This window comes from Oncorhynchus nerka, linkage group LG12 (genome assembly GCF_034236695.1).
Source record: "Oncorhynchus nerka isolate Pitt River linkage group LG12, Oner_Uvic_2.0, whole genome shotgun sequence".
In the NCBI taxonomy this organism is placed as follows: domain Eukaryota; kingdom Metazoa; phylum Chordata; class Actinopteri; order Salmoniformes; family Salmonidae; genus Oncorhynchus; species Oncorhynchus nerka.
In genome coordinates, this window is record NC_088407.1 from 48,897,039 (window position 1) to 48,924,316 (window position 27,278).

The following is a 27,278-nucleotide window of genomic DNA, read 5'->3' on the forward strand; positions in this document are numbered from 1 at the left end:
AACATCACTATCCTGTGATTTCAATTGAATAATTACATTCAGTTATAATAAACACTTCGCTGACAGTGAGTACTGCTGCCACGCATGTTGGTCGTTTGCTTCTAGCCTGCCACAACACGAAATCAGTACTATAGCAATGTGATTACATTTTGGAATACTGTATATTCACCGTTATGTTGGCAGGTGAAATGGGCTATAAAAAAGAATGTTGCACGATCCCATAATGAACCGGATGTGACATCAGCCCGACGACGACTGACTGTCCAGTTATTTTAACGACGAAAATACGTACACATGGTGAAGTTTGGTGGACATTGATAATAATGATATTCAGAAGTATATAGACGGTGAACGCACGAGAAGCCGTTACTGACTCGACTGGTTACACAGGTTTACAGCAGACTGGCGCGTGCCCTGCACACGTCAAAGACCGTGCGCATGTCTATGAGCGCGCTGCGTGCAGTAATAGAGAGGGGATGTTGACGTTTGGCTAGCGTGATGATAGATAGCGTTTCATACATCAACTATCTAGCTTGACTAATCCTGCATATTGGATTGTGGTGAGTATAGACGACAAATTATCAAATTGCACCGTTATTCTGCATAGCCTAGGTATATGACGTTTCTAACATCGCACTTATTTGTCGCAGTGTTTATCATGGAAGGTCCTCCATTGCTCTCCAGTGAAAGTGCAACATAATTACGTGATTATAATTACTTGTGTACGTTGTCCATCCTGACAATGGGATGCATCAGAGTCTACCTGCAGAAGATGAGGCACAGGATGAAGCTGGACCTATTGAGAGAACTGGGCCGCCAGTATCCAGTATTCTGCTTCCTTCTACTTGTCTTGCTCTTATCCACTGTTTTGTTGAACAGGTAGGTAAAAATAGGCCTACTGTATGCTTACAATGTTTCACACGTTTACAGATTGTAGGCCTGTCTACAATGAAACAGACTATTGCATGATGCTCAGAATCACGAATAGGCAGTATTTGCATCAGTTTGAGTTAGCATATCGATTTAGCAATGACTGAGGTAGACTATATGAGTCACAATACATCCCCAATGTAAGCATATGTGTAAAATGTTATTGAATTCACAGATATCTGCACATTATTATGGTTTTCTGGTCGTTCCTGGTTGGAGTTGTCACATTCTACTGCTCTCTTGGCCCAGAGACTCTGTTGCCTAATTTCTTACTGTCTATAAAGCCAAAGACCAAGGTAGGTTACCTTATGTACAGAAAATATACACCTGTAACTAGAGGTCGACCGATTTTATGATTTTTCAACGCCCACACCGATTATTGGAGGACCAGAAAAAGCCGATAACGATTCATCTGACAATGTAATTTTTTTATATATATTTTTGTATATGTAAAACAATACTCAATGAACACTTATTTTAACTTTAATATAATACATAAAATCTATTTATTATCTCAAATAAATAATGAAACATGTTCAATTTGGTTTAAATAATGCAAAAACACAGTGTTGGAGAAGAAAGTAAAAGTGCAATATGTGCCATGTAAAAAAAAAAGCTCATGTTTAAGTTTCTTGCTCAGAACATGAGAACATTTTTTTATTTATTTTATTTCACCTTTATTTAACCAGGTAGGCAAGTTGAGAACAAGTTCTCATTTACAATTGCGACCTGGCCAAGATAAAGCAAAGCAGTTCGACACATACAACGACACAGAGTTACACATGGAGTAAAACAAACATACAGTCAATAATACAGTATAAACAAGTCTATATACGATGTGAGCAAATGAGGTGAGATAAGGGAGGTAAAGGCAAAAAAAGGCCATGGTGGCAAAGTAAATACAATATAGCAAGTAAAACACTGGAATGGTAGATTTGCAATGGAAGAATGTGCAAAGTAGAAATAAAAATAATGGGGTGCAAAGGAGCAAAATAAATAAATTAATTAAATACAGTAGGGAAAGAGGTAGTTGTTTGGGCTAAATTATAGGTGGGCTATGTACAGGTGCAGTAATCTGTGAGCTGCTCTGACAGTTGGTGCTTAAAGCTAGTGAGGGGGATAAGTGTTTCCAGTTTCAGAGATTTTTGTAGTTCGTTCCAGTCATTGGCAGCAGAGAACTGGAAGGAGAGGCGGCCAAAGAAATAATTGGTTTTGGGGGTGACTAGAGAGATATACCTGCTGGAGCGTGTGCTACAGGTGGGAGATGCTATGGTGACCAGCGAGCTGAGATAAGGGGGGACTTTACCTAGCAGGGTCTTGTAGATGACATGGAGCCAGTGGGTTTGGCGACGAGTATGAAGCGAGGGCCAGCCAACGAGAGCGTACAGGTCGCAATGGTGGGTAGTATATGGGGCTTTGGTGACAAAGAGGATTGCACTGTGAAAGCTGGTGGTTCAATATTCCCAGTTCTTCAATATTTGCAGTTAAGAAGTTTTAGGTTGTAGTTATTATAGGAATTGTGACGTGTCGACTTTCTCTCTATAGCATTTCTATTTCATATACCTTTGACTATTGGATGTTCTTATAGGCACTTTAATATTGCCAGCCTAATCTCGGGACTTGATAGGCTTGAAGTCATAAACAGCGCTGTGCCTCAAGCATTACTAAGAGCTGCTCGCAAACGCAGTAAAGTGCTGTTTGAATTAATGCTTACGAGCCTGCTGCTGCCTACCACCGCTCGGTCAGACTGCTCTATCAAATATCAAATCATAGACTTAATTATAATAAACACACAGAAATACAAGCCTTTGGTCATTTGATATGGTCAAATCCGGTTTAGTCGTTCAGTGAAATACAGAACCATTATGTATTTTGTCGAACAGTTTGGCAACCCTATGTCTAAATATTGCTGTTACATTGCACAACCTTCAATGTTATGTCATAATTAAATAAATATTCTGGCAAAATAATTATGGTCTTTGTTAGGAAGAAACACTGTTTGCAATGAGCAGGCGGCCCAAACTGTTGCATATACCCTGACACTGCTTGCACTGAACGCAAGAGAAGTGACACAATTTTCCTAGTGACTATTGCCTGCTAACATGAATTTCTTTGAACTAAATATGCAGGTTTAAAAAAATATATACTTCTGTGTATTGATTTTAAGAAAGGCATTGAGGTTTATGGTTAGGTACATTTGTGCCAGGATGGTGCTTTTTTTCGCGAGTGCGATTTTGTTAAATCATCACCCGTTTGACGAAATTGAAGTAGGCTCATTCGATGATAAATTAACAGGCACCGCATTTGATTATATGCAACGCAGGACAAGCTAGTTAACCTAGTAATATCATCAACCATGTGTAGATTGATTGTTTTTTTTATCAGATAAGTTTCATCCTAGCTAGCAACTTACCTTGGCTCCTTGCAGCCACAAGGTCCTTTTGACGCTGCACTCGCATAACAGGTGGTCAGCCTGCCACCCAGTCTCCTCGTGGATTGCAATGTAATCGCCCATAATCGGCGTCCAAAAAGGCAGATTACCGATTGTTATGAAAATTAGGTCCGACATCAAATTAATCGGTCGACCTCTACCCTTAACTATACATTTACTTATAGTCCAGGTTGATAGAGGGTGGTATTGTATCTGTTAGCAGGACCAACAAGAGTTGTTTCCCTTGGGTCACAGCTGTGCAGTCTGCGGGAAAATAAAGTGTAAAAGGCACAGGTGAGATCACTGCTCCAAAAATACTGCATGTGAATGAACGTTGATTAGGATGTTGGCCTTATTGTATTTATGTGGGATTGAGAGTGAATAATACTGCTTGATGTTCCTACTGTTGGGTCTCTGTGAGTTTACTGTTCATCTCTCTCTATTAATTTGACAAAATAGCGCAGGAATTCCAAACAGCTTACTATTTTGATGTTCACATTCATTGACTGGAGTTGTTGATTTTGTCTATCACTAGTGCGTTTTACTGCACCCCCAGTGGCAAAATGGTATACTGGAGCACATAATGGAATTGAAAGTGTCCCACATTGGTAGTTTTAGTAATTTGGCTAGATGAGACAACAGAATGAACTCATGGTTTTATCAATATTTCAGACTAATTGAAAACAAAAAGTGGAGTTAATTGCCATTATGTACAGTACCAGTCAAAAGTTTGGACACACCTACTCATTCCATAGTTATTCTTTATTTGGACTATTTCTACATTCTAGAATAATAGTGAAGACATCAACATTATGAAATAACACATATGGAATTATGTAGAAACCAAAAAGTGTTAAACAAATCAAAATATATTCTATATTTCAGATTCTTTGAAGGAGCCTTCTTTCAAACAGCTTCATGATGTAGTCACCTGGAATGCATTTCAATTAACGGGTGTGCCTTGTTAAAAATTTATTTGTGGAATTTCTTTCCTTCTTAATGCATTTGAGTCAAAAAGTTGTGTTGTGACAAGTTAGGGGTGGTATATAGAATATATCCCTATTTGGTAAAAGACCAAGTCCATATTATTGCAAGAACAGCTCAAATAATCAAAGAGAAATGACAGTCCATGATTACTCTCATGAGGACTGCCACAGGAAAGGAAGACCCAGTGTTACCTCAGCTGCAGAGTACAAGTTCATTATAGTTAACTGCACCTCAGATTGCAGCCCAAATAAATGGTTCACAAAATTCAAATAACAGACACATCAACATCAACTGTTCAGAGGAGACCGCGTGAGACAGACCTTCATGGTCGAATAAGAAGAAGATACTTGCTTGGGCCGAGAAACATGAGCAATGGACATTTAGACCGGTGGAAATCTGTTCTTTGGTCTGAGTCCAAATTTTTGATTCCAACCACCGTGTCTTTGTGAGACGCAGAGTAGGTGAACGGATGATCTCCGCATGTGTGTTTCCCACCGTAAAGCATGGAGGAGGTATGATGGTGTGGGGGTGCTTTGCTGTTGACACTGTCTGTGATTTATTTAGAATTCAAGGCACACTTATCCAGCATGGCTACCACAGCATTCTGCAGCGATACGCCATCCCATCTGGTTTGGGCTTAGTGGGACTATCATTTGTTTTTCAACAGGACAATGACCTCCAGTCTGTGTAAGGGCTATTTGAAGCTGGTTGAGAGAATGCCAAGAGTGTGCAAAGCTGCCATCAAGGCAAGGGTGGCTACTTTGAAGAATCTATTTTCATAACCTTTTTTCTTTTTTGGTTACTACATGATTCCATGTGTTATTTCATAATTTTGATTTCTTTACTATTATTCTACAATGTAGAAAATAGTTTTAAAAAATAAAGAGAAACCCTTGAATGAGTAGGTGTGTCCAAACTTTTGACTGGTGCTCTATGTAAATAATGTTCTATTGACAGACCAACATTACTATTGGAGAACTATCAACCATGGCTGGACTTGAAAGTCCCCTCCAAAGTGGATGCCTCTCTATCAGAGGTATGGGACACTGAAAAAAATCATTTTATTTTGTGCCTTCTGGAAACTGCTCCTGTCATTCTAAGATGTGATCTGTTTTTGCTCTGTTTCAAGGTTCTGGAACTGGTTCTTGAAAACTTTGTGTATCCCTGGTATAGGTTTGTTACTGTATATTACTGCACTAAATACATCCTCTGGCATGGTATATGCAGACATATGACCTGTTTTTTTTTCTCCTGTGAAGGGATATCACAGATGATGAGGCGTTTGTGGATGAGCTGAGAGTGACTCTGCGTTTCTTTGCCGCTGTGCTCGTACGTCGAACTCAAAAGGTGAAACAGGATTTAGACTATTCTAGATATCCGATTTAAAAAATATATATATATGTTTATAATATTTATGTCCTGTGTTCTTTCTCAGGTTGATATCCCAGGTCTTATCACGGCCAAACTGCTTAAAGTTTCCATGAAGCACATTGAAATAATAACCAAAGCAAGGCAAAAAGGTAATCATCTTAATTTTTAAATATTTTTTACTGCAAGAGTTCTTTCCAAAGAGTGGAACTTTGACCAGTGGACCCTTGACTTGTTTCTACCCCCTAGTGAAGAACGCTGAGTATCTACAGCAAGCAGCACTGGAGGAGTACGGCCCTGACCTGCACGTGGCACTACGCAGTCGCAGAGACGAGCTCCTCTACCTCAGGAAGTTGACTGAGATGCTTTTCCCCTATATTTTGCCCCCCAAAGCCTCTGACTGCAGGTAACATGGCACCATATTTCTTGAGGCAATATAGGTCATTGTCTCCTGGGTTGAGTTCATTAGGGCACACTTATGACAGAAAACAAAATTTAGCATTTCTTATTAGTTGTTCAGATAGTGCCTTCTTGTTTTGGGGAGTTTCTGTTTCATGCTAACTGTATATGAACCCGGTCTCTGTTTTCCCATTTCTCTCTTTCATACCCGTCTCTCCACTATCCTCAGATCGCTTACTCTTCTGATAAGAGAGGTGTTGGCTGGCTCTGTTTTCCTCCCCGCCTTGGACTACCTGGCTGATCCTGTAAGTGCTTTGTAGCCATGAAACATGTTTAATTTAGAAAACATATGTAAAAAAACAAAAAATATTTCACCTTTATTTAACCAGGTAAGCTAGTTGAGAACAAGTTCTCATTTACAACTGCGACCTGGCCAAGATGAAGCAAAGCAGCGCAACAGAAACAACAACACAGAGTTACACATGGAATAAAAAAGCGTACAGTCAATAACACAATAGAAAAAAAAGAAAGTCTATATGCAGTGTGTGCAAATGGCGTGAGGAGGTAAGGCAATTAAATAGGCCATAGTAGCAAAGTAATTACAATTTAGCAGATTAACACTTGAGTGATAGATGAGCAGATGATGATGAGCAGATGATGGTGTGTAAGTAGTGGTACTGGTGTGCAAAAGAGCAGCAAAGTAAATAAAAACAATATGGGGATGAGGTAGGTAGATTGGGTGGGCTATTTACAGATGGACTATGTACAGCTGCAGCTATCGGTTAGCTGCTCAGATAGCTGATGTTTAAAGTTAGTGAGGGAAATGTAAGTCTCCAGCTTCAGCGATTTTTGCAATTTGTTCCAGTCACTGGCAGCAGAGAACTGGAAGGAAAGGCGGCCAAAGGAGGTGTTGGCTTTGGGGATGACCAGTGAGATATATCTGCTGGAGCGAGTGCTACGGGTGGATGTTTTTAGTGTGACCAGTGAGCTGAGATAAGGCGGAGCGTTACCTAGCATAGACTTATAGATGACCTGGAGCCAGTGGGTCTGGCAACGAATATGTAGCGAGGGCCAGCCGACAAGAGGTCGCAGTGGTGGGTGGTGTAAGGCGCTTTGGTAACAAAACGGGTTGCACTGTGATAGACTGCATCCAATTTGCTGAGTAGAGTATTGGAAGCTATTTTGTAGATGACATTGCCAAAGTCGAGGATAGTCAGTTTTACTAGGGTAAGTTTGGTGGTGTGAGTGAAGGAGGCTTTGTTGTGAAATAGAAAGGCGATTCTAGATTTGATTTAGGATTGGAGATGTTTGATATGAGTCTGGAAGAAGAGTTTACAGTCTAACCAGACACCTAGGTATTTGTAGTTGTCCACGTATTCTAGGTCAGAACCGTCCAGAGTAGTGATGGTGGGCTGGTGCGGGCAGCGAACGGTTGAAAAGCATGCATTTGGGTTTGCTAGCATTTAAGAGCAACTGGAGGCCACAGAGGGAGTGTTGTATGGCATTGAAGCTCATTTGAAGGTTAGTTAACACAGTGTCCAAAGAAGGGCCAGATGTATACAGGTGTCGTCTGCGTAGAGGTGGATCAGGGAATCACCCGCAGCAAGAGCGACATCGTTGATGTATACAGAGAAAAGAGTCGGCCTGATAACTGAACCCTGTGGTACCCCCATAGAGACTGCCAGAGGTCCGGATAACAGGCCCTCCGATTTTACACACTGAACTCTATCTGAGAAGTAGTTGGTGAACCAGGCGAGACCGTCATTTGAGAAACCAAGGCTATTGAGTCTGCCGATAAGAATACAGTGATTGACAGAGTCGAAAGCCTTAGCCAGGTCGATGAAGACGGCTGCACAGTACTGTCTTTTATCGATAGCGGTTATGATATTGTTTAGTACCTTGAGCGTTGCTAAGGTGCACCCGTGACCAGCTCGGAAACCGGATTGCTTAGCGGAGAAGGTACGGTGGGATTCTAAATGGTCAGTGATCTGTTTATTAACTTGGCTTTCAAAGACTTTAGAAAGGCAGGGCAGGATGCATATAGGTCTGTAACAGTTTGGGTCTAGAGTGTCATCCCCTTTGAAGAGGGGGATGACCGCGGCAGCTTTCCAATCTTTAGGGATCTCGGACGAAACGAAAGAGAGGTTGAACAGACTGGTAATAGGGGTTGCAACAATGGCAGCGGATCATTTTAGAAAGAGAGGGTCCAGATTGTCTAGCCCAGCTGATTTGTACGGGTCCAGGTTTTGCAGCTCTTTCAGAACATCTGCGATCTGGATTTGGGCGAAGGAGAAGCTGGGGAGGCTCGGACAAGTAGCTGCGAAGGGTGCGGAGCTATTGGCCGGGGTTGGGGTAGCCAGGAGGAAAGCATGGCCAGCCGTAGAGAAATGTTTATTGAAATTTTCGGTGGTGACTGTGTCACCTAGCCTCAGTGCAGTGGGCAGCTGGGAGGAGGTGCTCTTGTTCTCCATGGACTTTACATTGTCCCAAAACGTTTTGGAGTTAGATCTACAGGATGCAAATTTCTGTTTGAAAGCTAGCCTTTGCTTTCCTTACTGACTGTGTGTATTGGTTCCTGACTTCCCTGAACAGTTGCATACCGCAGGGACTATTCGATGCTATTGCAGTCCGCCAGAGGATGTTTTTGTGCTGGTCAAGGGCAGTCAGGTCTGGAGTGAACCAAGGGCTATATCTGTTCTTAGTTCTACATTTTTTAAAAGGGGCATGCTTATTTAAGATGGTGAGGAAATTACTTTTAAAGAACGACCAGGCATCCTTGACTGACGGGATGAGGTCAATATCCTTCCAGGATACCTGGGCCAGGTCGATTAGAAAGGCCTGCTCGCAGAAGTGTTTTAGGGAGCGTTTGACTATGATGAGGAGTGGTCGTATAGCTGATAGCTGACCCATAGCTGATTCGTATAGGATTGTTGTTTTCAGGCTTGATGTGATTTGCAAGTCTTTCCCAGGACATAAACATGCCAGAATGGGCATAGATTTTCTGTTGTAAATCAATACTCATTCCCATTTTAGGACACCGTGAACCATTTGCTTCTCATATTCATCAACAACTCTCCTCCCGAGGCCGCCATGGAGCCCAGCTCAACCTTGGTTCCCTTCCTGCACAAGTACTCTGACGTTCGCAACAAGAAGCCCTCTGTAAGAAGTCAAGTAACCCATCCTTTCCCACTCTTCTCCCCATATATTGCCCTTCCAAACCACTCATCTTCTCCCCTCTTTCTCAGGTGCTGAAGCTGGAGCTGAAGGAGATCAGGGAGCAGCAGGACCTGCTCTTCCGCTTCATGAACTTCCTCAAGCAGGAGGGGGCCGTGCATGTTCTCCAGTTCTGCCTCACTGTGGGTAAGCAGGCTTTGGCCATTCGCCATTATCCCAGATATAGATGAATATAGACTGACAACTATGTCCTGGCCCAGAAACTCCCCCCTTCCCAGTGTTTGGACAGTCTGAAGGAAAATTGATAAGTGTAGGGTGTCCAATCAAAAAAGCATCTTTTGACCAATGGTTAAAATATGTTAATTGTGTAGATACTTTTCTAAGAAAACAAATGGTCCAAAACTCATGTCTGTATCACGATTCGTTCAAAGTTATTGCAGGTTTGCCCTTGTAGGATGACCAGAATTAGGGTTAATAAAGCAATGGAGGCCAGAGGTAAAACATGTTTGTCAAAAATCTGGAAAATTACATTACTGGCTATCTGACAGGCTTACTTTCCTGTTGATTGTTCTTCTCGAATCCGCAGTACATAAAACAATATAGAGGTAAGATGGATATCGATTTTGAGACTTGACCATTAGTACACCCTAATAATGAAAAGTAATACGCTATGAAAGCGACGTGTTATTTACGAGCAAGATGGTGGCATAGGAGTTTTGCTCACTCTTCTGCAAAGTTTTTAAATGCTAATTAGAGTGTTCTTTTGACCGTCTGAACTAATCACGTACAAGAATGAGCGCTGAAATGCCTGCCAAGAGAAATATCAACATGTTGGAGCCGGCTACTCCGTCTCCATCTACAAATCAAGAAGATATGAAATAGAAGCTGTTAGCATCCCTCTGTACATGGGTCTACAGGGACGCAGCTCCCCGTCAAAGAGGAGTTGCTTCTATCTCACTTGCTCCTGATGTCGGGAAGGCTTGCTGAGCTAAAAGAGTCTATCCGAAATGTGCACTGATGTGAAAACTACTAAAGTCACAGTGATCGCCATCTTCGCAGACATTGAATCATTCAAGATGAAATTCACTCAATGTGAGATTGAAATTGCGAAGGTAAACCAGTCTGGCACAACACAATCAGCCCGCACAGACACAATACAAGCGGAACAGCGTGAACACCATGATATCAACATCGATGCGGAGAACATCCAGGGCATGACTGATTGTTTAGCCGAGATGGAGGATTATTCATGCCGCTCATCCCTACGCCTGGTCTCGCTTTCTGAGACCCAAGAAGGTAGCGACGCTATATCATTCCTGCAGAAGCCGCTACCTGTTGTGCTCTTCAGCCTATTATCCCGCGGGGGGATTGAGATGGAATGCAAACACAGGCATCTACACTAGACCTATACTGCATTGTGGTAATATTATTTTCCCTAAAACATACCATATCATCTGTATGGGTAATTTTCTTTTGCTCATAGTCTTTCATTTTGAGGCCTGAGCATGAGAAAAAAGTATCATAGAGTATTCTAAAGTCTTCTATTTATTATCATAAAATTGCATGCCTTTATGTGAACTTCCTTTTTTGCTGCTTCACTGCATATTTTCCTTGGAGTCTTGAGGCTGGTTTATATTATGAGTGTAGCGGTTTCACTCTGCAGTGGATTTAGTTTATATCTAATATATAGAGAACATTATACCTTTTTTGTTGTGTATGGTTTGCATGGTGTTCCCATATTGTCATCATATGGGGGTATCTGGTGCCCACGGGGGTATGACTCGGCATCTGCATATCACCAATGCATGGGGAAAGGGAAAGAGCAGGCAGCATTAATGGATTGTTGTGTGACCTACACTGAGTGTACAAAACATTAAGAACCCCTTCCCAAGGCCTCCCGGGTGGCGCAGTGGTCTAAGGCACTGCATCGCAGTGCTAGCTGTGCCACCAGAGATTCTGGGTTTGAGCCCAGGCTCTGTCGCAGCTGGCCGCGACCGGTAGGCCCATGGGGCATTATAGACTCCTGGAATGACAGTGAAGGCAGGATCCTTTATCTCTCTGTATGCTCCAGCCATATTTGATAAAACCTTAATTTCACTATCTAATATATGGATTCAATTGTCCTTTTATTATAATTTTATATATATGATTTATTTTAAAATTTGGTCAAAGAAGCACACATGCCTGCAGTTATGAACCCATGTTTAGATAGATCCAATTGAAAAACCGAAAAATCCATCTTCTAAAGAGTTTACTTTCTTTTATCAGAGACATCAGTATTACTCAAGGATTGATTACATTTTGTCCTCTGTCACTATGTCCATTATTACAGAGCACTTAGATCCTCCATTCTACTTTATCAGATCACCATGCAAACTGTTGTATTTTAGATTTCAACTCCCAAACCCAGAGCACCTTGTTGGAAATTGAACATATCTTTACTCCAGAGTTAATTTCTTTTAATATTAATTCAGTAGTTGATTGTCTGGTTAGGCTATTTTAAATTATTTGTAAAGGACAATACAACATGGTTTGCACCCCATCTGAATAAATCTAGAACGACGAGAATATCTGGTTTAGAAAATAAATATTAATCTCTGGATTTAACCCAGCAATCCTCCTTTTGTGATTCAAAGGCTCGTCAGCTCCGTCTTTAAGAAGCAAGCTGAATTCCTTACTCAGGCATCAAGTCCATTTTTTTTTTATCCAGAGGTCAAAACCATTTAAAGTAATGATAGCCATCCATCACATCTTCTAACCATTAAACTCTGTTTCTAATGAACGGCTGCCCTCTCGTCAATTAATTCTCAAGGAGACATTGTCACTGTTTACATTCACAATTAACTACATATTGTCTGATTTACTTTGATCAATTTCTTAAATCTGAGTTATAGCTTTATACAGAGAATTGTCAGGTCTTTCTTGACAATATTGATTTTCAGAAGCTGTCAGGCTGAGGCTGATGATCTGGGCAAAACATTAAAAAAATAAAAATAATAATAACCTGGGCCCGATGGAATCCGTGTGGATATGTATTTATTTTTTTGTTGCTTTGGTAGGTTGTGCGTGTACTATTAGTTTGCTTCCGATTTGTTGCCTAATCAACCGTGGGTTAACTCTAGTTGGACCTTTCCCTTTATCCCCACCAGAGGAATTCAACGACAAGATCCTATGTCCGGAGCTGTCGGATTCTGAGACGCTGATGCTCCACGAGGAGGTGAAAAAGATCTACGAGACCTACTGCCTGGATGAGAGCATCGACAAGATCCGCTTTGACCCCTTCATTGTCGAGGAGATCAAAAATAGTGAGTCATAGGGACTTGTTTGACATTTCCCATTTTAAGGCATGATCATTGTATTCGTCATGGCTTTTGTCATTGCTCAGTCATAGCTTTTTGTTATTTTCTCTTTGAGAAGTTATAATACCGTATCCTCTCCTTCAGATATGGATTTTAATATTGTATCTTCAGCCTTATCAACAGAATGTCTATAAGTACTGTTTATAAATGGCCATATGAACAGATTTATTAACAGAATGTTCATTATTACAAATGGCAGCTTGGTTAGGTTATGCTCATGTGGTAGGTTTCCCTCCCCAGTTGCTGAGGGCCCTTATGCCGGGGTGGTGAAGCTGCAGACCATGCGCTGCCTGTTCGAGGCCTACGAGCATGTCCTGTCCCTGCTGGAGAACGTCTTCACCCCCATGTTCTGCCACAGCGACGAGGTCAGGACTCGGGTTGCAAAGGGAGGGTATATTACTGGAAACTTTCAAAGTCTACCAGAATTTGTGTCTTTCAAGGATTTTATGTAATCTATCACAAGACATCTAGTGGCCCTTTTGGGTACTTCAGATTACCACAGGTGTCTGTCATGTCTCTGGCCCTCTTGTGTGGCCTTATCACATGTACTCTGAACAGAAATATAAACGCAACATGTAAAGTGTTGGTTTCATGAGTTGAAGTAAAAGATCCCAGAAATGTTCCATATACACAAAGCTTATTTCTCTCAAATTTAGTGCACAAATTTGTCTGCATCCCTGTTCGTGAGCAGCTCTCATTTGTGACGATAATCCATCCACCTGACAGGTGTTTCATATCAAGAAGCTGATTAAACTGTATGATTATTACACAGGTGCACCTTGTGCTGGGGAAAATAAAAGGCCACTCTAAAATATGCCGTTTTGTCACACAACACAACACAATGGGAGCGTGCAATTGGCATGCTGACTGCAGGAATGTCCATCAGACCTGTTGCCAGAGAATTTTATGTTAATTTCACCTACGATAAGTCATCTCCAACGCCGTTTTAAATAATTCTGTATTACATCCAACCTACCTCACAACCGCAGACCACGTGTATGGCTTCATGTGGGCGAGTGGTTTGCTTATGTCAACGCTGTGAACAGAGTGCCCCATGGGGGCGGTATGGGCAGACATAAGCTACAGACAACGAACACAATTGCAATTTATTGATTGCAATTTGAATGCACAGAGATACTGTTAAACTGCATGAAGCAAATTAGGCACTACATACTGACTGCTTTTCTGATCCACAACCCTTTTTTGTTAAAGGTGTCTGTGACCAACAGATGCGTATCTGTATTCCCAGTCATGTGTAATTGATAGATTAGGCCCAATTGATTTATTTCAATTGACTGATTTACTTATATGAACTGTAACTCAGTAAAATCTTTGAAATTGTTGCGTTTTATATTTTTGTTTAGTATAACATTTACATATAATGAAATATGCTGATTCAAAACAAATATATATATATATATATAAATAAATAAATTATTGAATTCTATTAGTGTTTTAATATGAGGGTCTCACCATAAAATATACTTTTATATTTGTTTTACACACCTGGGGATTTAAACAAATAAATAAAACTATGTATTTGTTGTCAATGTTTTGGCGTCAAACTGGTTGCAGTTGGTAAATCACAGGTAGCTTTGCAACCCTAGTCTCTCACACACAAACACACGTGAGATCATGTCATCAATACTGGACACATGACTGACCAATGAGCTCGTGCAGCAAGTCATCATGCATTACACTATACAGATTCTCTCATTTTATTATCATACTGAAACATGAGGTGAAATAGTGTCTTCTACCGATCCCTGAATACATAGAGTTATTCGTAAGAGTCTTTAGATCTCATGGTTATGGCCTGGTGTTTTTCCTGTTCATGTCAAATGATCAGGAAAAACGCCGAGACCCGACCACGGTACTTTGTTCAGTGTTAAATAGATAGTCAGGGAGGGGAGGAGGTCCTAATATGTGTGACTGGTTTCCTCCCTGCCCCTTTTTCCCAGTATTTCAGGCAACTGTTGAGGGGGGCCGAATCCCCCGCCAGGAACTCTAAACTGAGCAGGTGGGTGCTGTTTTTCCATGGCCATAGAACGATGTTTGTATCTATATTGTGTCTATGTTCTGTCTTTTCTTAACGTAGGCTTGTCTTTACTGTGCACCCGTGGTGTTGGTAGACTAGTTAATCTCGAAGGCACAGTTGAGCTTTTTGGATCCTTTTTGTGCTCAAAGTACGTAAATTCTCCCATTAGAATTTGGTTTTGGACCAAAAGGGAAATCCGAAGCTCCTCTGTGCCATATTACATTCACCAGGGTTTCTATCACAGGAGGTTGCTGGCACCTCAATTGGGGAGGATGGGCTCGTGATAATGACTGGAGTGCGAAGGTTGAATGGCATGAAATACATCAAAACGCATTGATGCCAATCCATTCGCTCCGTTCCAGCCATTATTATGAGCCGTCCAGGTGTGTACAGACTTAAAATTGGACTTATACTACTCAAGCTAAATAAAGATGGACTTTTATCTGTACACACCTGTCTCACAGTGGCTAAGTTCAGTCAGTGTCTGTCGACTGGTAGTGTGTTTGAGTGGCCTGTCATCTTTAACTCCTTGTGCCTGCTATTATTCCAGAAATAGCCTGAGTTTGGATGACATCCGGTGAGTATGCCCCCTCAGTATGGTGCTCAGCAATGGCTGTCCATTGCTTAGTTAACACTGCACGCAAGATATGTAACTATACTTGCCTGAATGCAGTCTGAGGAAAAGAATACTGCCTTTGTAACAAACTCGACAAACCCTGGTGGAGTTTAGTCAACGGCGCCATGTATAAACAATCCCCTCCTTTTTATAACGCACATTGTTAAAGAAAAGTTAGAAAAATTGTATTTTTTTTTGCACAGATCTGTGCTCCCTTGCAGCAAAAAGGAAGGTAGGGTGGGTAATAGTTCTTGTTCTCTCGTAGGAACAGTCTTTGTTATAAAGGCAGTGGTCAAGGCAGCATGGACTGTGTGGTTGTCAGAAGGGAGGAGGTGAACGAGGAGAATTTTTAAAGTAGAGAATGGCACTTTCTGCTTCGGCACCCCCATTGCGTGAACACTGGCCCTGTCGCTAACCCCCTCCCCTTGTCTGTCTCTCTCTCACCAACTGCTCGCCTATATCCACCATCTTGGACAGTGCTTGTTTTTTTTTTTATCCATCCATCCCTCTGGATGTTCCATGCCTTACACACTGATGGCTCTAAAGCTCCTGGGAGTGGGACTATGCCCAGAGCCCTGAGTCCCCGTCCAGCACCCCTGGTTCCTCCTCACCTGCATCTGTTAACCACCACCTTCATGTCCAGTCCATTGTAGCCCTCCCATCCGGCTCTTATGGCTGTCTAACCTCACGCCCTGGCTCGCTGAAGTAAGTCGGGGTCCATTGCGAGGCCTGTGTGTATCCTACATTCCCCCTCTATAAATCGCCCCTCGCCTCCCATCTCCTACGCATGGGTACTTGTCTTGTAGTGCTAATGTTTCTTGATTTGTTCCCCTACCAGCATGGCCTCCTTGTTTGTGACCGTTCTGGGTCTTGATTTGAATATGTCAATTTTGTGTTGCCTTTCAGTGTTAATTTTTTGTTTAGGGTGACTACACGGTGTGTGGTTTCATCAGTCATTCACAAAGTGTCAGTGTTGTAATTGTACTTTTTTACTTTGCTAAAGGAACATTAGTTTGTTTTCCAATGAGTGTGGTTTGAGTGTATACCCCAAGCCACTCTCATCCTATAATCTCGTCAATGATTTTTCATCCACTTCTATTTTATAGAAGTGTTCACTGTTATCTGTGGTCTGGTGTGGCTACCCTGGCTTCTACCTCCCCCACCTCAACCCCAAACCATATACAGTATCCCTTCTGTCTTCCAGTCCTGCACCCACACTGCATGTGATGTGCTGAAGCCATGCACAACTCCTGCATTGTCACAACATTAAACAATCTCTCTTCTTTGGCCTGCAGGAACACCTCGAAGCGGGGCGAGTCGTTTGGGATCGGCCGCATCGGCAGCAAGATCAAGGGGGTGTTCAAGAGCACCACCATGGAGGGAGCCATGCTGCCCTCTTACGGACTGGTGGAGGGAGAGGATGACATGGTGAGTAGTGTGTGGCCACTGGGCTGCAGTGTGGAGCCAGGATTAGTTAGGATCGCACACTCAGGAAATGAAGGATTCATGGTAGAGGTGAAACTATGGAAGTCTTGGTAGATATGGTTTCTGTTGAATTCATATGGTATATGATGATGTCATCCTGCAGAGTGTACCTTGAATATGAAAGATGGGCTTGGAGCTTTTGTTGTTGATAATTTGAATTTTGAAATGAATTCGCCAGAGACTTTATGAAGCAATACTGATTGCCAAGAGGAGTAATTTTTTAAGGTTGTGAGTTTTCACTAACCTTTTCATTGGAAATCTGGTTAATAGATTACAATTGCACGGTCAGGTAGATAAACTGGAATGGGGGCCTGTTAACCCAATTTCAGCATCAGAGGTACTCTTTTTGTTCCTTGTCCTCTGGCCCAGTGCCCATATACATCGTACGGTGTTGTACTGGCCTGTATGTTTGCTTTTTCAATACCATGATGTGTTTCTTTCTTTGTACTAAGCAGACAACAATTAGGTTGAATTTTTGTTGGTATATAATTTCTACTTGATGTTAATGGTGAACAAACACCTTGCAACAAATTCACCAAAGGGGAAATCTTTAGCGTTTCTGCTCAGAAAATATATAATGTTGAACTCAACTAAAAATGGTTTATGATCATGTTTGATTCACTGACAGAGACCACTGCCCTGCCCCCTCTGACTAGGTATCATCATCATTCCCACAGCATTGCACAGCCGACCTCAGTATGTTTCTCTTCTTCTTCTCCCAGAGCCTTCCGTAGCTGACCCACTAGATAGTTCACATTCTAGCTATATTTTACCCCCACTAGAGCTGCTGTCACTGAATACATCTCCCATTTTACATCCTGTACTTTGTTGTTTATTCTAGTATGTCTTGTATATGTCACTCAATATCAGTGGACCTTTGCAGTGTGTCTCCCTTTTTACCTTGTGGTCCTGTGCGGCTTCACACAAGCTTTACCATGTATGGGACCACAGACCAGGCACGTATTCACAAAGAGTCTTGGAGTAGGAGTGCTGATATACATGCACCAGACAGTTTATTAGGTACACCTGTCTAGTACCGGTTCGGACCCCCCTTTGCGTCCAGATCAGCCAGAATTCTTATATATAATACATGCCATTTTCGTAGACGCGGTTTACAGACATGCGTGCATACATTTTACATATGGGTGGTCCTGGGAATTGAACCCACTATCCTGGCATTGCACGAGCCAAAGCCATGCTCTACCAACTGAGTTAGAGGACCAATTATTTTGGACATGGATTCCACCAGATTGTATGGTGGTACATTCATCCTGCGAACAGCCCATTCCATCTCATCCCGAAGATGCTCTATTGGGTTTGGGCAGCAGCAATGTTCAGATACACTGTGGTGTTCAATTGGTATCAAGGGACGTAATGTGTGCCAAGAAAACATTCCCCACACCTCTACACCACTGCCACCAGCCTGTTTTGTTGACACCAGGCAGGATGGGTCCATGGACTCGTATTGCTTACGCCAAATCCTGACTCTGCCATCAGCATGACGCAACAGAATTGGGATTTGTTGGACCAGGCAATGTTTTTCCACTCCTCAATTGTCCAGTGTTGCGTGCCCACTGAAGCAGTTTCTTGTTTTTAGCTGATAGGAGTGTTGCAATAGCCTACTCTGAGAACCTTTTTGTGAATAGAGGCCCAGATTCCATACCAAACTTTGACTGTCATTCATTGTTTTGACCTTCACCCTCTTATCTCTGACCGCCCTCTGTCTGTGGCTGGGCTCTATCAGGTGGAAGAGGCCATGATGGTTCTGGAGGATGACTCTCCCATGGAGGCCGTCAGTACCCCCAGCACCCCTCGCAATCTCTCAGCCTGGACCATCACCATCCCCTACATAGACTTCTTTGATGATGACATCAAGAGGGAGAGGATCCCCGTGTTCTGTATCGACGTGGAGCGCAACGACAGGAAGGCAGGTGAGATTCACAGGATGCTCTGGGATCTGTGTGGCTTACAGGTGAAACTAGGCCCAGGGGCTTAAGTATTACCTACAGGCTGGTCTGGGATCAGTGTGGTGTACAGGTGAAACCAATACTGCTGATACTGTACAGTTGAAGTCAGAAGTTTACATACACTTAGGTTGGAGTCATTAAAACTTGTTTTTCAACCACTCCACAAATTTCTTGTTAACCTCTGGGATCGTTCGGGACGCTAGCGTCCCACCTCGCCAACAGCCAGTGAAATTGCAGGGCGCCAAATTCAAACAACAGAAATCTCATAATTAAAAGTCCTCAACCAAAAAGTATTTGACACTATTTTAAAGATACACTTCTCGTTAATCCAACCACAGTATCCGATTTCAAAAATGCTTTTCTGCGAAAGCAGAACATATCATTATGTTAGGTCAGCAAATAGTTACAGAAAGCATTCAGCCATTTTCCAACCAAAGAGAGGTGTCTCAAAAAGCAGAAATATAGATAAAATTAATCATCAGATGACACTCCCAGGACTCAATGTTACACAATACATGTGTAACATTGTTGTGGAGTCAACAAAAGTCATAAATAGCATTATAAATCTTCACTTACCTTTGCTGATCTTCGTCGGAATGCACTCCCAGGACTCCCACAAGAAATGTTTGTTTTGTTCGATTACGTCCATATTTATGTCCAAATACCTCAGTTTTGTTTGCACGTTTAGTTCACTATTCCAAAGGCACAATGCGCGAGTGCAAAATCCAGACACATTTTTACTATGATTAAATGTCAGGAATTGTGAAAAAATGATGTATTTTGCTAAGGTGTATGTGAACTTCCGACAACTGCATATGGGTCTAAAAGGGCTTTTTTGAATAGGTTTAAATTTACAATGGCTAAGCAAGGCTGTTCTATACTCCATTAGCACTGGATGAAATTCAGCTTCATTATCTATCATCATGCTGCCTGTTGCTGACAAAATGCAAGTCATTCGATGACAACTCTAACTCTATTACAGAACTTCCTCTGTGTTCTGTCAGTCATCAACTTTTTCTTTCCATCAAATATTTTAAATACCTTATAAGCTTCCCATTTATAGCAAAACAGATACACAAGGGATGATTTTGCCGAGATATTTAGAGTATGTAGGCCTACTGTATTCACACCCCTTGACTTTTTCCACATTTTGTTGTTTCAGCCTGAATTTAAAATCGATTAAATTGAGATTTTTTTTGTCACTGGCCTACACAGAATACCCCATAATTTCAAGGTGGAATTATGTTTTTCATTTTTTTTTTTTTTATGAAAACCTGAAATGTCGTGAGTCAAAATGTGCTTAATAAGTTGCATGAACTCTGTTTGCAATAATAGTGTTTAACATGATTTTTGATTGACTACCTAATTTCTGTAACCCACACATAACATTATCTGTAAGGTCCCTCAGTTGAGTAGTGAATTTCAAACACCGATTCAACCACAAAGACCAGGGAGGTTTTCCAATGCCTCGCAAAGAAGGGCGCCTATTGGTAGATGGGTAAAAAAGCACACACGGAAAATTCTTTGAGCATGGTAAAGTTATTCATGACACTTTGACGGTGTATCAATACACCCAGTCACGACAAAGATACCAGTGTCCTTCCTAACTTAGTTGCCGGAGAGGAAGGAAATCGCTCAGGGATTTCACCATGAGGCCAGTGGTCGCTTTACAACCGTTTAATGGTCACAATACTAACCTAATTGACAGAGTGAAAAGAAGCAAGCCTGTACAGAATAAAACTATTTCAAAACATGCATAATTTTTGCAACAAGGCACTAAAGTAAAACTGCTAAAAAAAAACGTTGCAAAGAAATTAACTTTATGTCCTGAATACAAAGCTTTATGTTTTGGTCAAATCCAATCACTGAGTACCACTCTTCATATTTTCAAGCATGGTGGTGGCTGCATCATGTTATGGGTATGCTTGTCATCTGCAAGGACTAGGCAGTTTTTTAAGATAAAAAATTAGCTGAATAGAGCAAACCACAGGCAACATTTTAGAGAAACCTGGTTGTCGGCTTTCCAATAGACACTGGGAGACAAATTCACCTTTCAGCAGGACCATACACAAAGCATAAAACACCATGCCCAAATATACAGTGCCTTCGGATAGTTTTCAGACCCTTTGATTTTTTCCCCACATTTTGTTAGGGTACAGCCTTATTCTAAAATGGATTCAATTGTTTTTTCCCCCTCATCAATCTACACACACTACCCCATAATGACAAAGCAAAAACAGTTTTTTTTAATACATTTTTACTAATTTATATTTAAAAAAAAATAGAAATATCACATTTGCATACAGTACCATTCAAAAGTTTGGACACACCTACTCATTCCATGGTTTTTCTTTTAGTTTGACTATTTTCTACAGAATAGTAGTGAAGACATCAAAACTATGAATTAACACACATGGAATCATGTAGTAACCAAAAAAGTGTTACAAATCTAAATATATTTGAGATTCTTCAACGTAGCCAACCTTTGCCTTGATGACTGCTTTGCTCACCCTTTGTCTCGATCCTAACTAGTCTCCCAGTCCCTGCCACTGAAAAACACCCCCACAGCATGATACTGCCACCGCCATGCTTCACCGTAGGGATGTTGCCTGGTTTCCTCCAGACGTGACACTTGGCATTTATGCCAAAGAGTACAATCTTGGTTTCATCAGACCAGAGAATCTTGTGTCTCATGGTCTGAGAGTCTTTAGGTGCCTTTTGGCAAACTCCAAGCGGGCAGTCATGTGCCTTTTTACTGAGGAGTGGCTTCCGTCTGGCCACTCTACCATAATGGCCTGATTTGGTGGAGTGCTGCAGAGATGGTTGTCGCTCTAGAAGGTTCTCCCATCTCCACAGAGGAACTCTGGAGCTCTGTCAGCGTGACCATCGGGTTTTTGGTCACCTCCCTGACCAAGGCCCTTCTTCCCTGATTGCTCAGTTTGGCTGGGCAGCCAGCTCTAGGAAGAGTCTTGGTGTTTCCAAACTTCTTCCATTTAAGAATGTGTTCTTGGTGACCTTGAATGCTGCAGACATTTTTTGATACTTGCCCATATTTGTGCCTCTACACAATCCTGTCTCGGAGCTCCGACAATTCCTTCAACCTCAAGGCTTGGTTTTTGCTCTGACCTGCACTGTCAACTGTGGGACCTTTTAATATAGACAGACATGATTTGGAAAAGCACATATCTAATCAATTAAATTTACCACAGATGGACTCCAACCAAGTTGTAGAAACATCAAGGATGATCAATGGAAACAGGATTCACCTAGAGCTCAATTTCAATTCTCATATCAAAGGGCCAGAATACTTAAGTAAATAAGGTATTTCTGTTTTTTATTTTGAATAAATTAAATATCTGTTTTTGTTTTGTCATTATGGGATATTGTGTGCAGATTACTGAGTATTTTATTTGATCCATTTTAGAATAACTCTAATGTAACGAAGTGGAATAAGGCAAGGGGTCTGAATACCTTATGAAGGCACTGTACACTGGTTATTTACAAGATGACATTGAATGTTCCTGAGTGGCCTAGTTACAGATTTGACTTAAATCAGCTTGAAAATGTATGGCAAGACATGAAAATGACTGTCTGGCAATGATCTGCAACTAACTTAACAGAGCTTGAAGAATTTTAAAAAGAATGTGCAAATATTGTGCAATCCAGGTATCCAAAGCTCTTACAGACTTACCCAGGAAAATTCACAGCCATAGTCACTGCCAAAGGTGATTCTAACATGTTGGGGGTTGAATACAGTTGAAGTCGGACATTTACATACACCTTAGCCAACTACTTTTCAACTCAGTTTTTCACAATTCCTGACATTTAATCCTAGTAAAAATTCCCTGTCTTAAGTCAGTTAGGATCACCACTTAACAAGTCCTAACCGATTTGCCAGAACTATAGTTTGTTAACAAGAAATTTGTGGAGTGGTTGAAAAATGAGTTTTAAAGACTGCAACCTGAGTGTATGTAAAACTTCCGACTTCAACTGTACTTATCTAATCAAGATAGTATATTGATAGTGTTTTATTTGTCATTTTGTTTTCCCAATGTTAGACTTTTTCTTCCACTTTGACATTAGAGTATTTTGTGTAGATCGTTCACAAAAAAAGACAATTAAATCCATCTTAATCTTACTTTGTAACACAACAAAATATGGAAAAAGTCAAGGGGTACTTTCTGAAGACCGTATGTCCACCCTTAATATTGATGTATTGTTCCCCTTTGTATTTCACAGTGGGTCATGAGACCGAGCACTGGTCTGTGTACAGAAGATATCTGGAATTTTATGTCCTTGAATCAAAACTCACTGAGTTCCATGGTAAGTACATGTTTTAGATGATTTCTTCAGGTTTCAGTCCCTGTAACCACTCATCGCATCGTCCATTGTAAATTGACAGCCAGAACACATGAATCTCGAACATTGGCCAAATGTTTCTTCTCACACTGAATAATTCCACCCATTTCTAAGAATAGTTCTAACAGTATTTTCACATTGTTTGATTGTCTTCAAGCCTTCTCATCCAGGATTTGTTTTTATTTTGTGCTCCTCTGTCACAACAGGCTCATTCCCAGACGCCCAGCTCCCTTCCAAAAGAATCATCGGCCCCAAGAACTATGAGTTCTTGACCTCCAAGCGGGAGGAGTTCCAGGAGTACCTCCAGGTAGGTAGTCATTATGGACTAAATAAGCGCCAGGGTGACGTTTCCCATAGGTACAGATGTAGGATCAGCTTCCCCTCCCCGAATCCTAACCTTAAACATTAGTAAGGACAATACAAAATTGACTCAAGATCAGCGTCCAGGGGAAACTTCACCTTACAAACAGAGAGGCCATGCTTCAGGAAATAGCTGGTCTCTCCCAATGGATCTATGTCAGCTTATGTAGCTGATGTAGAGGCTAGAGAGGTATTAGCAACCAGAGGGTTTATGGTTCAAATCCCAGGGCTGCTGGGTTCAGAATCTACCACCAAACCCCAAATATAGGGTTACTGTGGTTGACCCTGAATTGGTTCCAGCTTCTCAAGTATGTGTGCTGACTCGGGGTGGGGAGCCTAGGACACATTTCCATTGTTACAAATGAATAACAAAGTGCTATTCTATGCCAGCCCTTCACTGAATATGTCAACAAAGTGAAGATTGTTGAATCCTTCTGTTTATTTTCCAGAAACTGCTCCAACACCCTGAGCTGAGCAACAGTCAGCTGCTTGCAGACTTCCTCTCCCCTCACAGTATGGACTCTCAGTTTGTGGACAAGATGCTCCCTGATGTCAATCTAGGTATGCAACACTGACCAAGTAGCCTCGTCCCAGATACATTTGTGCCATCTTGCCGACTCCTATGGTCATTGTAACGTGGCCAAGAGTTCTATGTTAGTAACATCTCTCACAACCTGCTCTCCTGTTGAACTCATTTGAGTTTAACATTGTTTATTTTCCGACAGGGAAGATCATCAAATCAGTGCCCAGCAAACTGATAAAAGAAGTAAGTCATCCATTTTCGACTTGGGTTGGGAAAGAACGTTGTGGCGGCATCCTTGTAAAATAATTCCTGGGATAGTCATTTAGGAATGTAAGCCACACATGCCTGTGGAATCCACGTATAAGTCATGTCAGCTATGTTATTAGAGTATGCCAGTTGAAATAAATGAATGAACAGCAGGGATCCAGTGACTCAAATGTCAAATAACACATTTAACTGTGCTTTCACACAATCTCCCCTGTGTTATTTTCCGTTTCAGAAAGGGCAGCATTTGGAGCCATTTCTCAATTCCTTCTTTAACTCCTGTGAATCGCCCAAGCCCAAACCCAGCCGGCCAGAGCTGACCATCCTCAGTCCCACGTCAGAGAATGATAAGAAGGTGGGCTTACACTACACCTGGGTCTAAAGGGTATTTAATTTCTTTCAAATATTTTAGGTGCGCTTGATTTGGCTTACCTAGCCTGCTGAGTTGGGGTGGGGGAAGGTTTGACTTTGCACTAGTCCATTGGTTCCATTAGACTGGGGAAGCTAATTCAAATGCACATGAAATATTTGGAAGAGATGCAAATACTTTTTCGATCTGTGTCTGGCATGCTTAGACTCCCATACTCACACACGCTTACCTTAGTTGACAAGTGTTTCGTGTTTCTAGTTAGGAGAGCCACTTAAATGTTCAGCCAAACTGGAACAGATCCTGTTGTTATTTTGTTATTCCCCTCCATTTTAAAGTGTTGTTGACGTTTGCTTGAACTCCCTAGCTCTTCAATGAACTATTCAAGAACAACGCCAACCGATCAGAGAGCACGGAGAAGAAACATAACCAGAACTACTTCATGGAGATGATCACTGTGGAAGGAGTGTATGACTACTTGATGTTTGTGGGTAAGTCGGCCCCACCCATAGCATTTGTCTATCCAGCGACAAAGTAGTGCAGGAATGTAACGCTCAATACTAAATTGGTCTCTACTAGGCACTAGTGGAGATATGAGAGAATTAAGTAGGTGTAAACAATATGGTGGAAATTCTATCTAGCCAATCAGAGGGTAAATCAGTGTTATTGTCACCTTACGTAAATCCTATACCTATTTAGAAAATCAATAATTGATTGGACGTAACCTAGCATCTCATCACTCTCCCACTGCTTGACTGTCATTGGCAGGTCGAGTGGTCTTTCGCATCCCTGATTGGATGCACCACCTGCTGATGGGCGGGAGGATCCTGTTAAAGAACACCCTGGAGGCGTACACAGACCACTACCTGCAGCATAAACTGGACAAGGTGTTCCAGGAGCACCGCCTCATTTCTCTCATCACCCTGCTCAGAGGTCGCTAGCTTAACTCCGACCTGTTTTCTTCTTCCAATTTCTACTTTTTCTACATTTTATTTATATTATTTTCTATTATTATCCTTCTGTTTTGTAAAAAAAAAAAATTATATACTAAAGCAATGAGTGATATGAGTCTTATTTTGATGTTTGTCCTTGTGTACTAGATGCTGTGTTCTGTGAAAACAGTGAGCCACGCTCCTTGGAAAATAAGCAGAAAAGGGCCAAGAAGACCTTTGAGGAAATGACGAAATACATTCCAGGTCCTTAGTAGATTTCTTAGGTTCAGATGTTTTCATGAAGTACATCTCAAGTTAAAGTGGGAAACTTGGCAAGGACTATTAGCTCTTATTTTGGGTTCTATGTAGTTGAAAAAGTGTTTTTATTTTTTACTATAAAGTCAAGAAAAAATGTATTATTAATTGAAAACGGGTCAGAGGTCAATTTATTTGACCCTCTAAGATGACGAGTGTTTTCCCTTCAGAATTCCTGGGCAAGTGTATTGGAGAAGAGGCCAGGTACGAGGGGGTCCGCCTGCTCTTCGATGGACTACAACAGCCTGTTCTTAACAAACAGGTACAACAATGCAGCGAGGCATCTAAAGTTACAACTAGCATCACACAAAATACAGGAGAATGCAGAGTTGAAAAGAATACTATCATTGTTTCAAATGCACGAAAACTGACTTGGTTGAAGTGTGAAAGCTCATTAGTGTCCTCAGGCATTGTAGGGTCCTCAGGCATTGTAGTAGTTGGAGGCTTGTGAAGGCCAGTTAGTCAGTGAATTTTTATCCTACATGTAAACACCAGAAAGGCAGCTTATTATTATTATTTCAGACAGACCATGTGTAACATCAGTATAAGGTTGCTACATACCGTAGCTCATTTTCATGAGCTACGGTATGTAACTCATGGGCAGCTAACCTAAAACATAATGAGAACAGTGTGTTTAGTACAATACTGTATGATTTAGACAGCAGTAAACACATTTTAGATCAGTGATGAAAAATCCAATTTAGGAATTTTGTAGTCATTCTAATGATCCTTCTGCATCATTTTTCCTCAGTTGACCTATGTCTTACTGGACCTTGCTCTTCTAGAACTGTTTCCTGAACTGAACAAGGTAAATGGATTATTTCAATTTAACTTCAAAAGGGAGACGCCCGCATATCTGGTAAGAGGTGTGCTGGAACATGAAATTCGATTTACAAGACGTTTCTGTACACTACTTACTTGAAATGTTTAATTCACTTAATTGAAATGCCAACATTTTGGTCTACCGACCGACAAGTATAAGTGCATTGTGTAAAAAGCCTGAACCGTCATCCTATTATCATTCCAGCAGTAATCATTGTTTTATACATTGTATACATATTTTTAATTCATGGATTTGATTAATTTTTTTCACCAGCAGCCGGGACAGAAGGAGACTCCTAACATGGCTCCATGGATGTAGCAAGAGGATGGGGACTCGCTTTAGTCTTTGCTTTATCTGTTGCATGTGCAATAGACTGTGTACATACAGCACTTAAACCATTGATACCGCTGCACTTGTGATCATTTTTACTGTAAGCTGTGCTTAGCCTGTCATTTTTTTACCATTGACAATTTCCTAAGATACAGATTCGTAAAAGTATAACACTGGAAAAATGTGTTTTGAAGATAAGCATGATTATGCTAATAAAATATTTATTGATACAATAAAAAAACATCCTGATG

At 41.3% G+C, this 27,278-nt stretch overlaps 1 protein-coding gene across 7 annotated transcripts; it reads left to right on the top strand.

Moving 5' to 3' along the window:
- The first annotated feature begins 260 nt into the window (after positions 1-260).
- On the top strand, positions 261-27,278 carry LOC115138315 (sorting nexin-14-like). Of its 7 annotated transcripts, none has more exons than XM_029675028.2 (29): positions 261-560; positions 651-879; positions 1,106-1,226; positions 3,582-3,655; positions 5,306-5,384; positions 5,478-5,521; positions 5,608-5,695; positions 5,784-5,868; positions 5,966-6,122; positions 6,345-6,420; positions 9,149-9,274; positions 9,361-9,475; positions 12,439-12,594; positions 12,889-13,013; positions 14,610-14,668; positions 15,849-16,007; positions 16,598-16,730; positions 18,532-18,718; positions 22,994-23,077; positions 23,320-23,420; positions 23,923-24,034; positions 24,199-24,239; positions 24,496-24,615; positions 24,995-25,118; positions 25,396-25,560; positions 25,728-25,823; positions 26,045-26,136; positions 26,626-26,682; positions 26,971-27,278. In XM_029675028.2, the coding sequence occupies exons 2-29, from the start codon at positions 743-745 to the stop codon at positions 27,013-27,015; spliced, it is 2,958 nt and encodes a 985-aa protein (XP_029530888.1). In that variant the 5' UTR covers positions 261-560; positions 651-742; the 3' UTR covers positions 27,016-27,278. The 7 variants fall into 7 exon arrangements, with proteins under 7 accessions (XP_029530888.1, XP_029530890.1, XP_029530889.1 ...); XM_029675030.2 differs by having other exon boundaries at positions 26,974-27,278; XM_029675029.2 differs by having other exon boundaries at positions 3,585-3,655.

Bases quoted from the DNA above. Each gene is read 5' to 3' on its own strand.
- LOC115138315 (XM_029675028.2), top strand. From the start codon at position 743: ATGGGATGCATCAGAGTCTACCTGCAGAAGATGAGGCACAGGATGAAG. The intron at 6,123-6,344 runs GTAACATGGCAC...CACTATCCTCAG, and splicing joins CCCAAAGCCTCTGACTGCAG to ATCGCTTACTCTTCTGATAA. The intron at 26,683-26,970 runs GTAAATGGATTA...TTTTTTCACCAG, and splicing joins TGTTTCCTGAACTGAACAAG to CAGCCGGGACAGAAGGAGAC.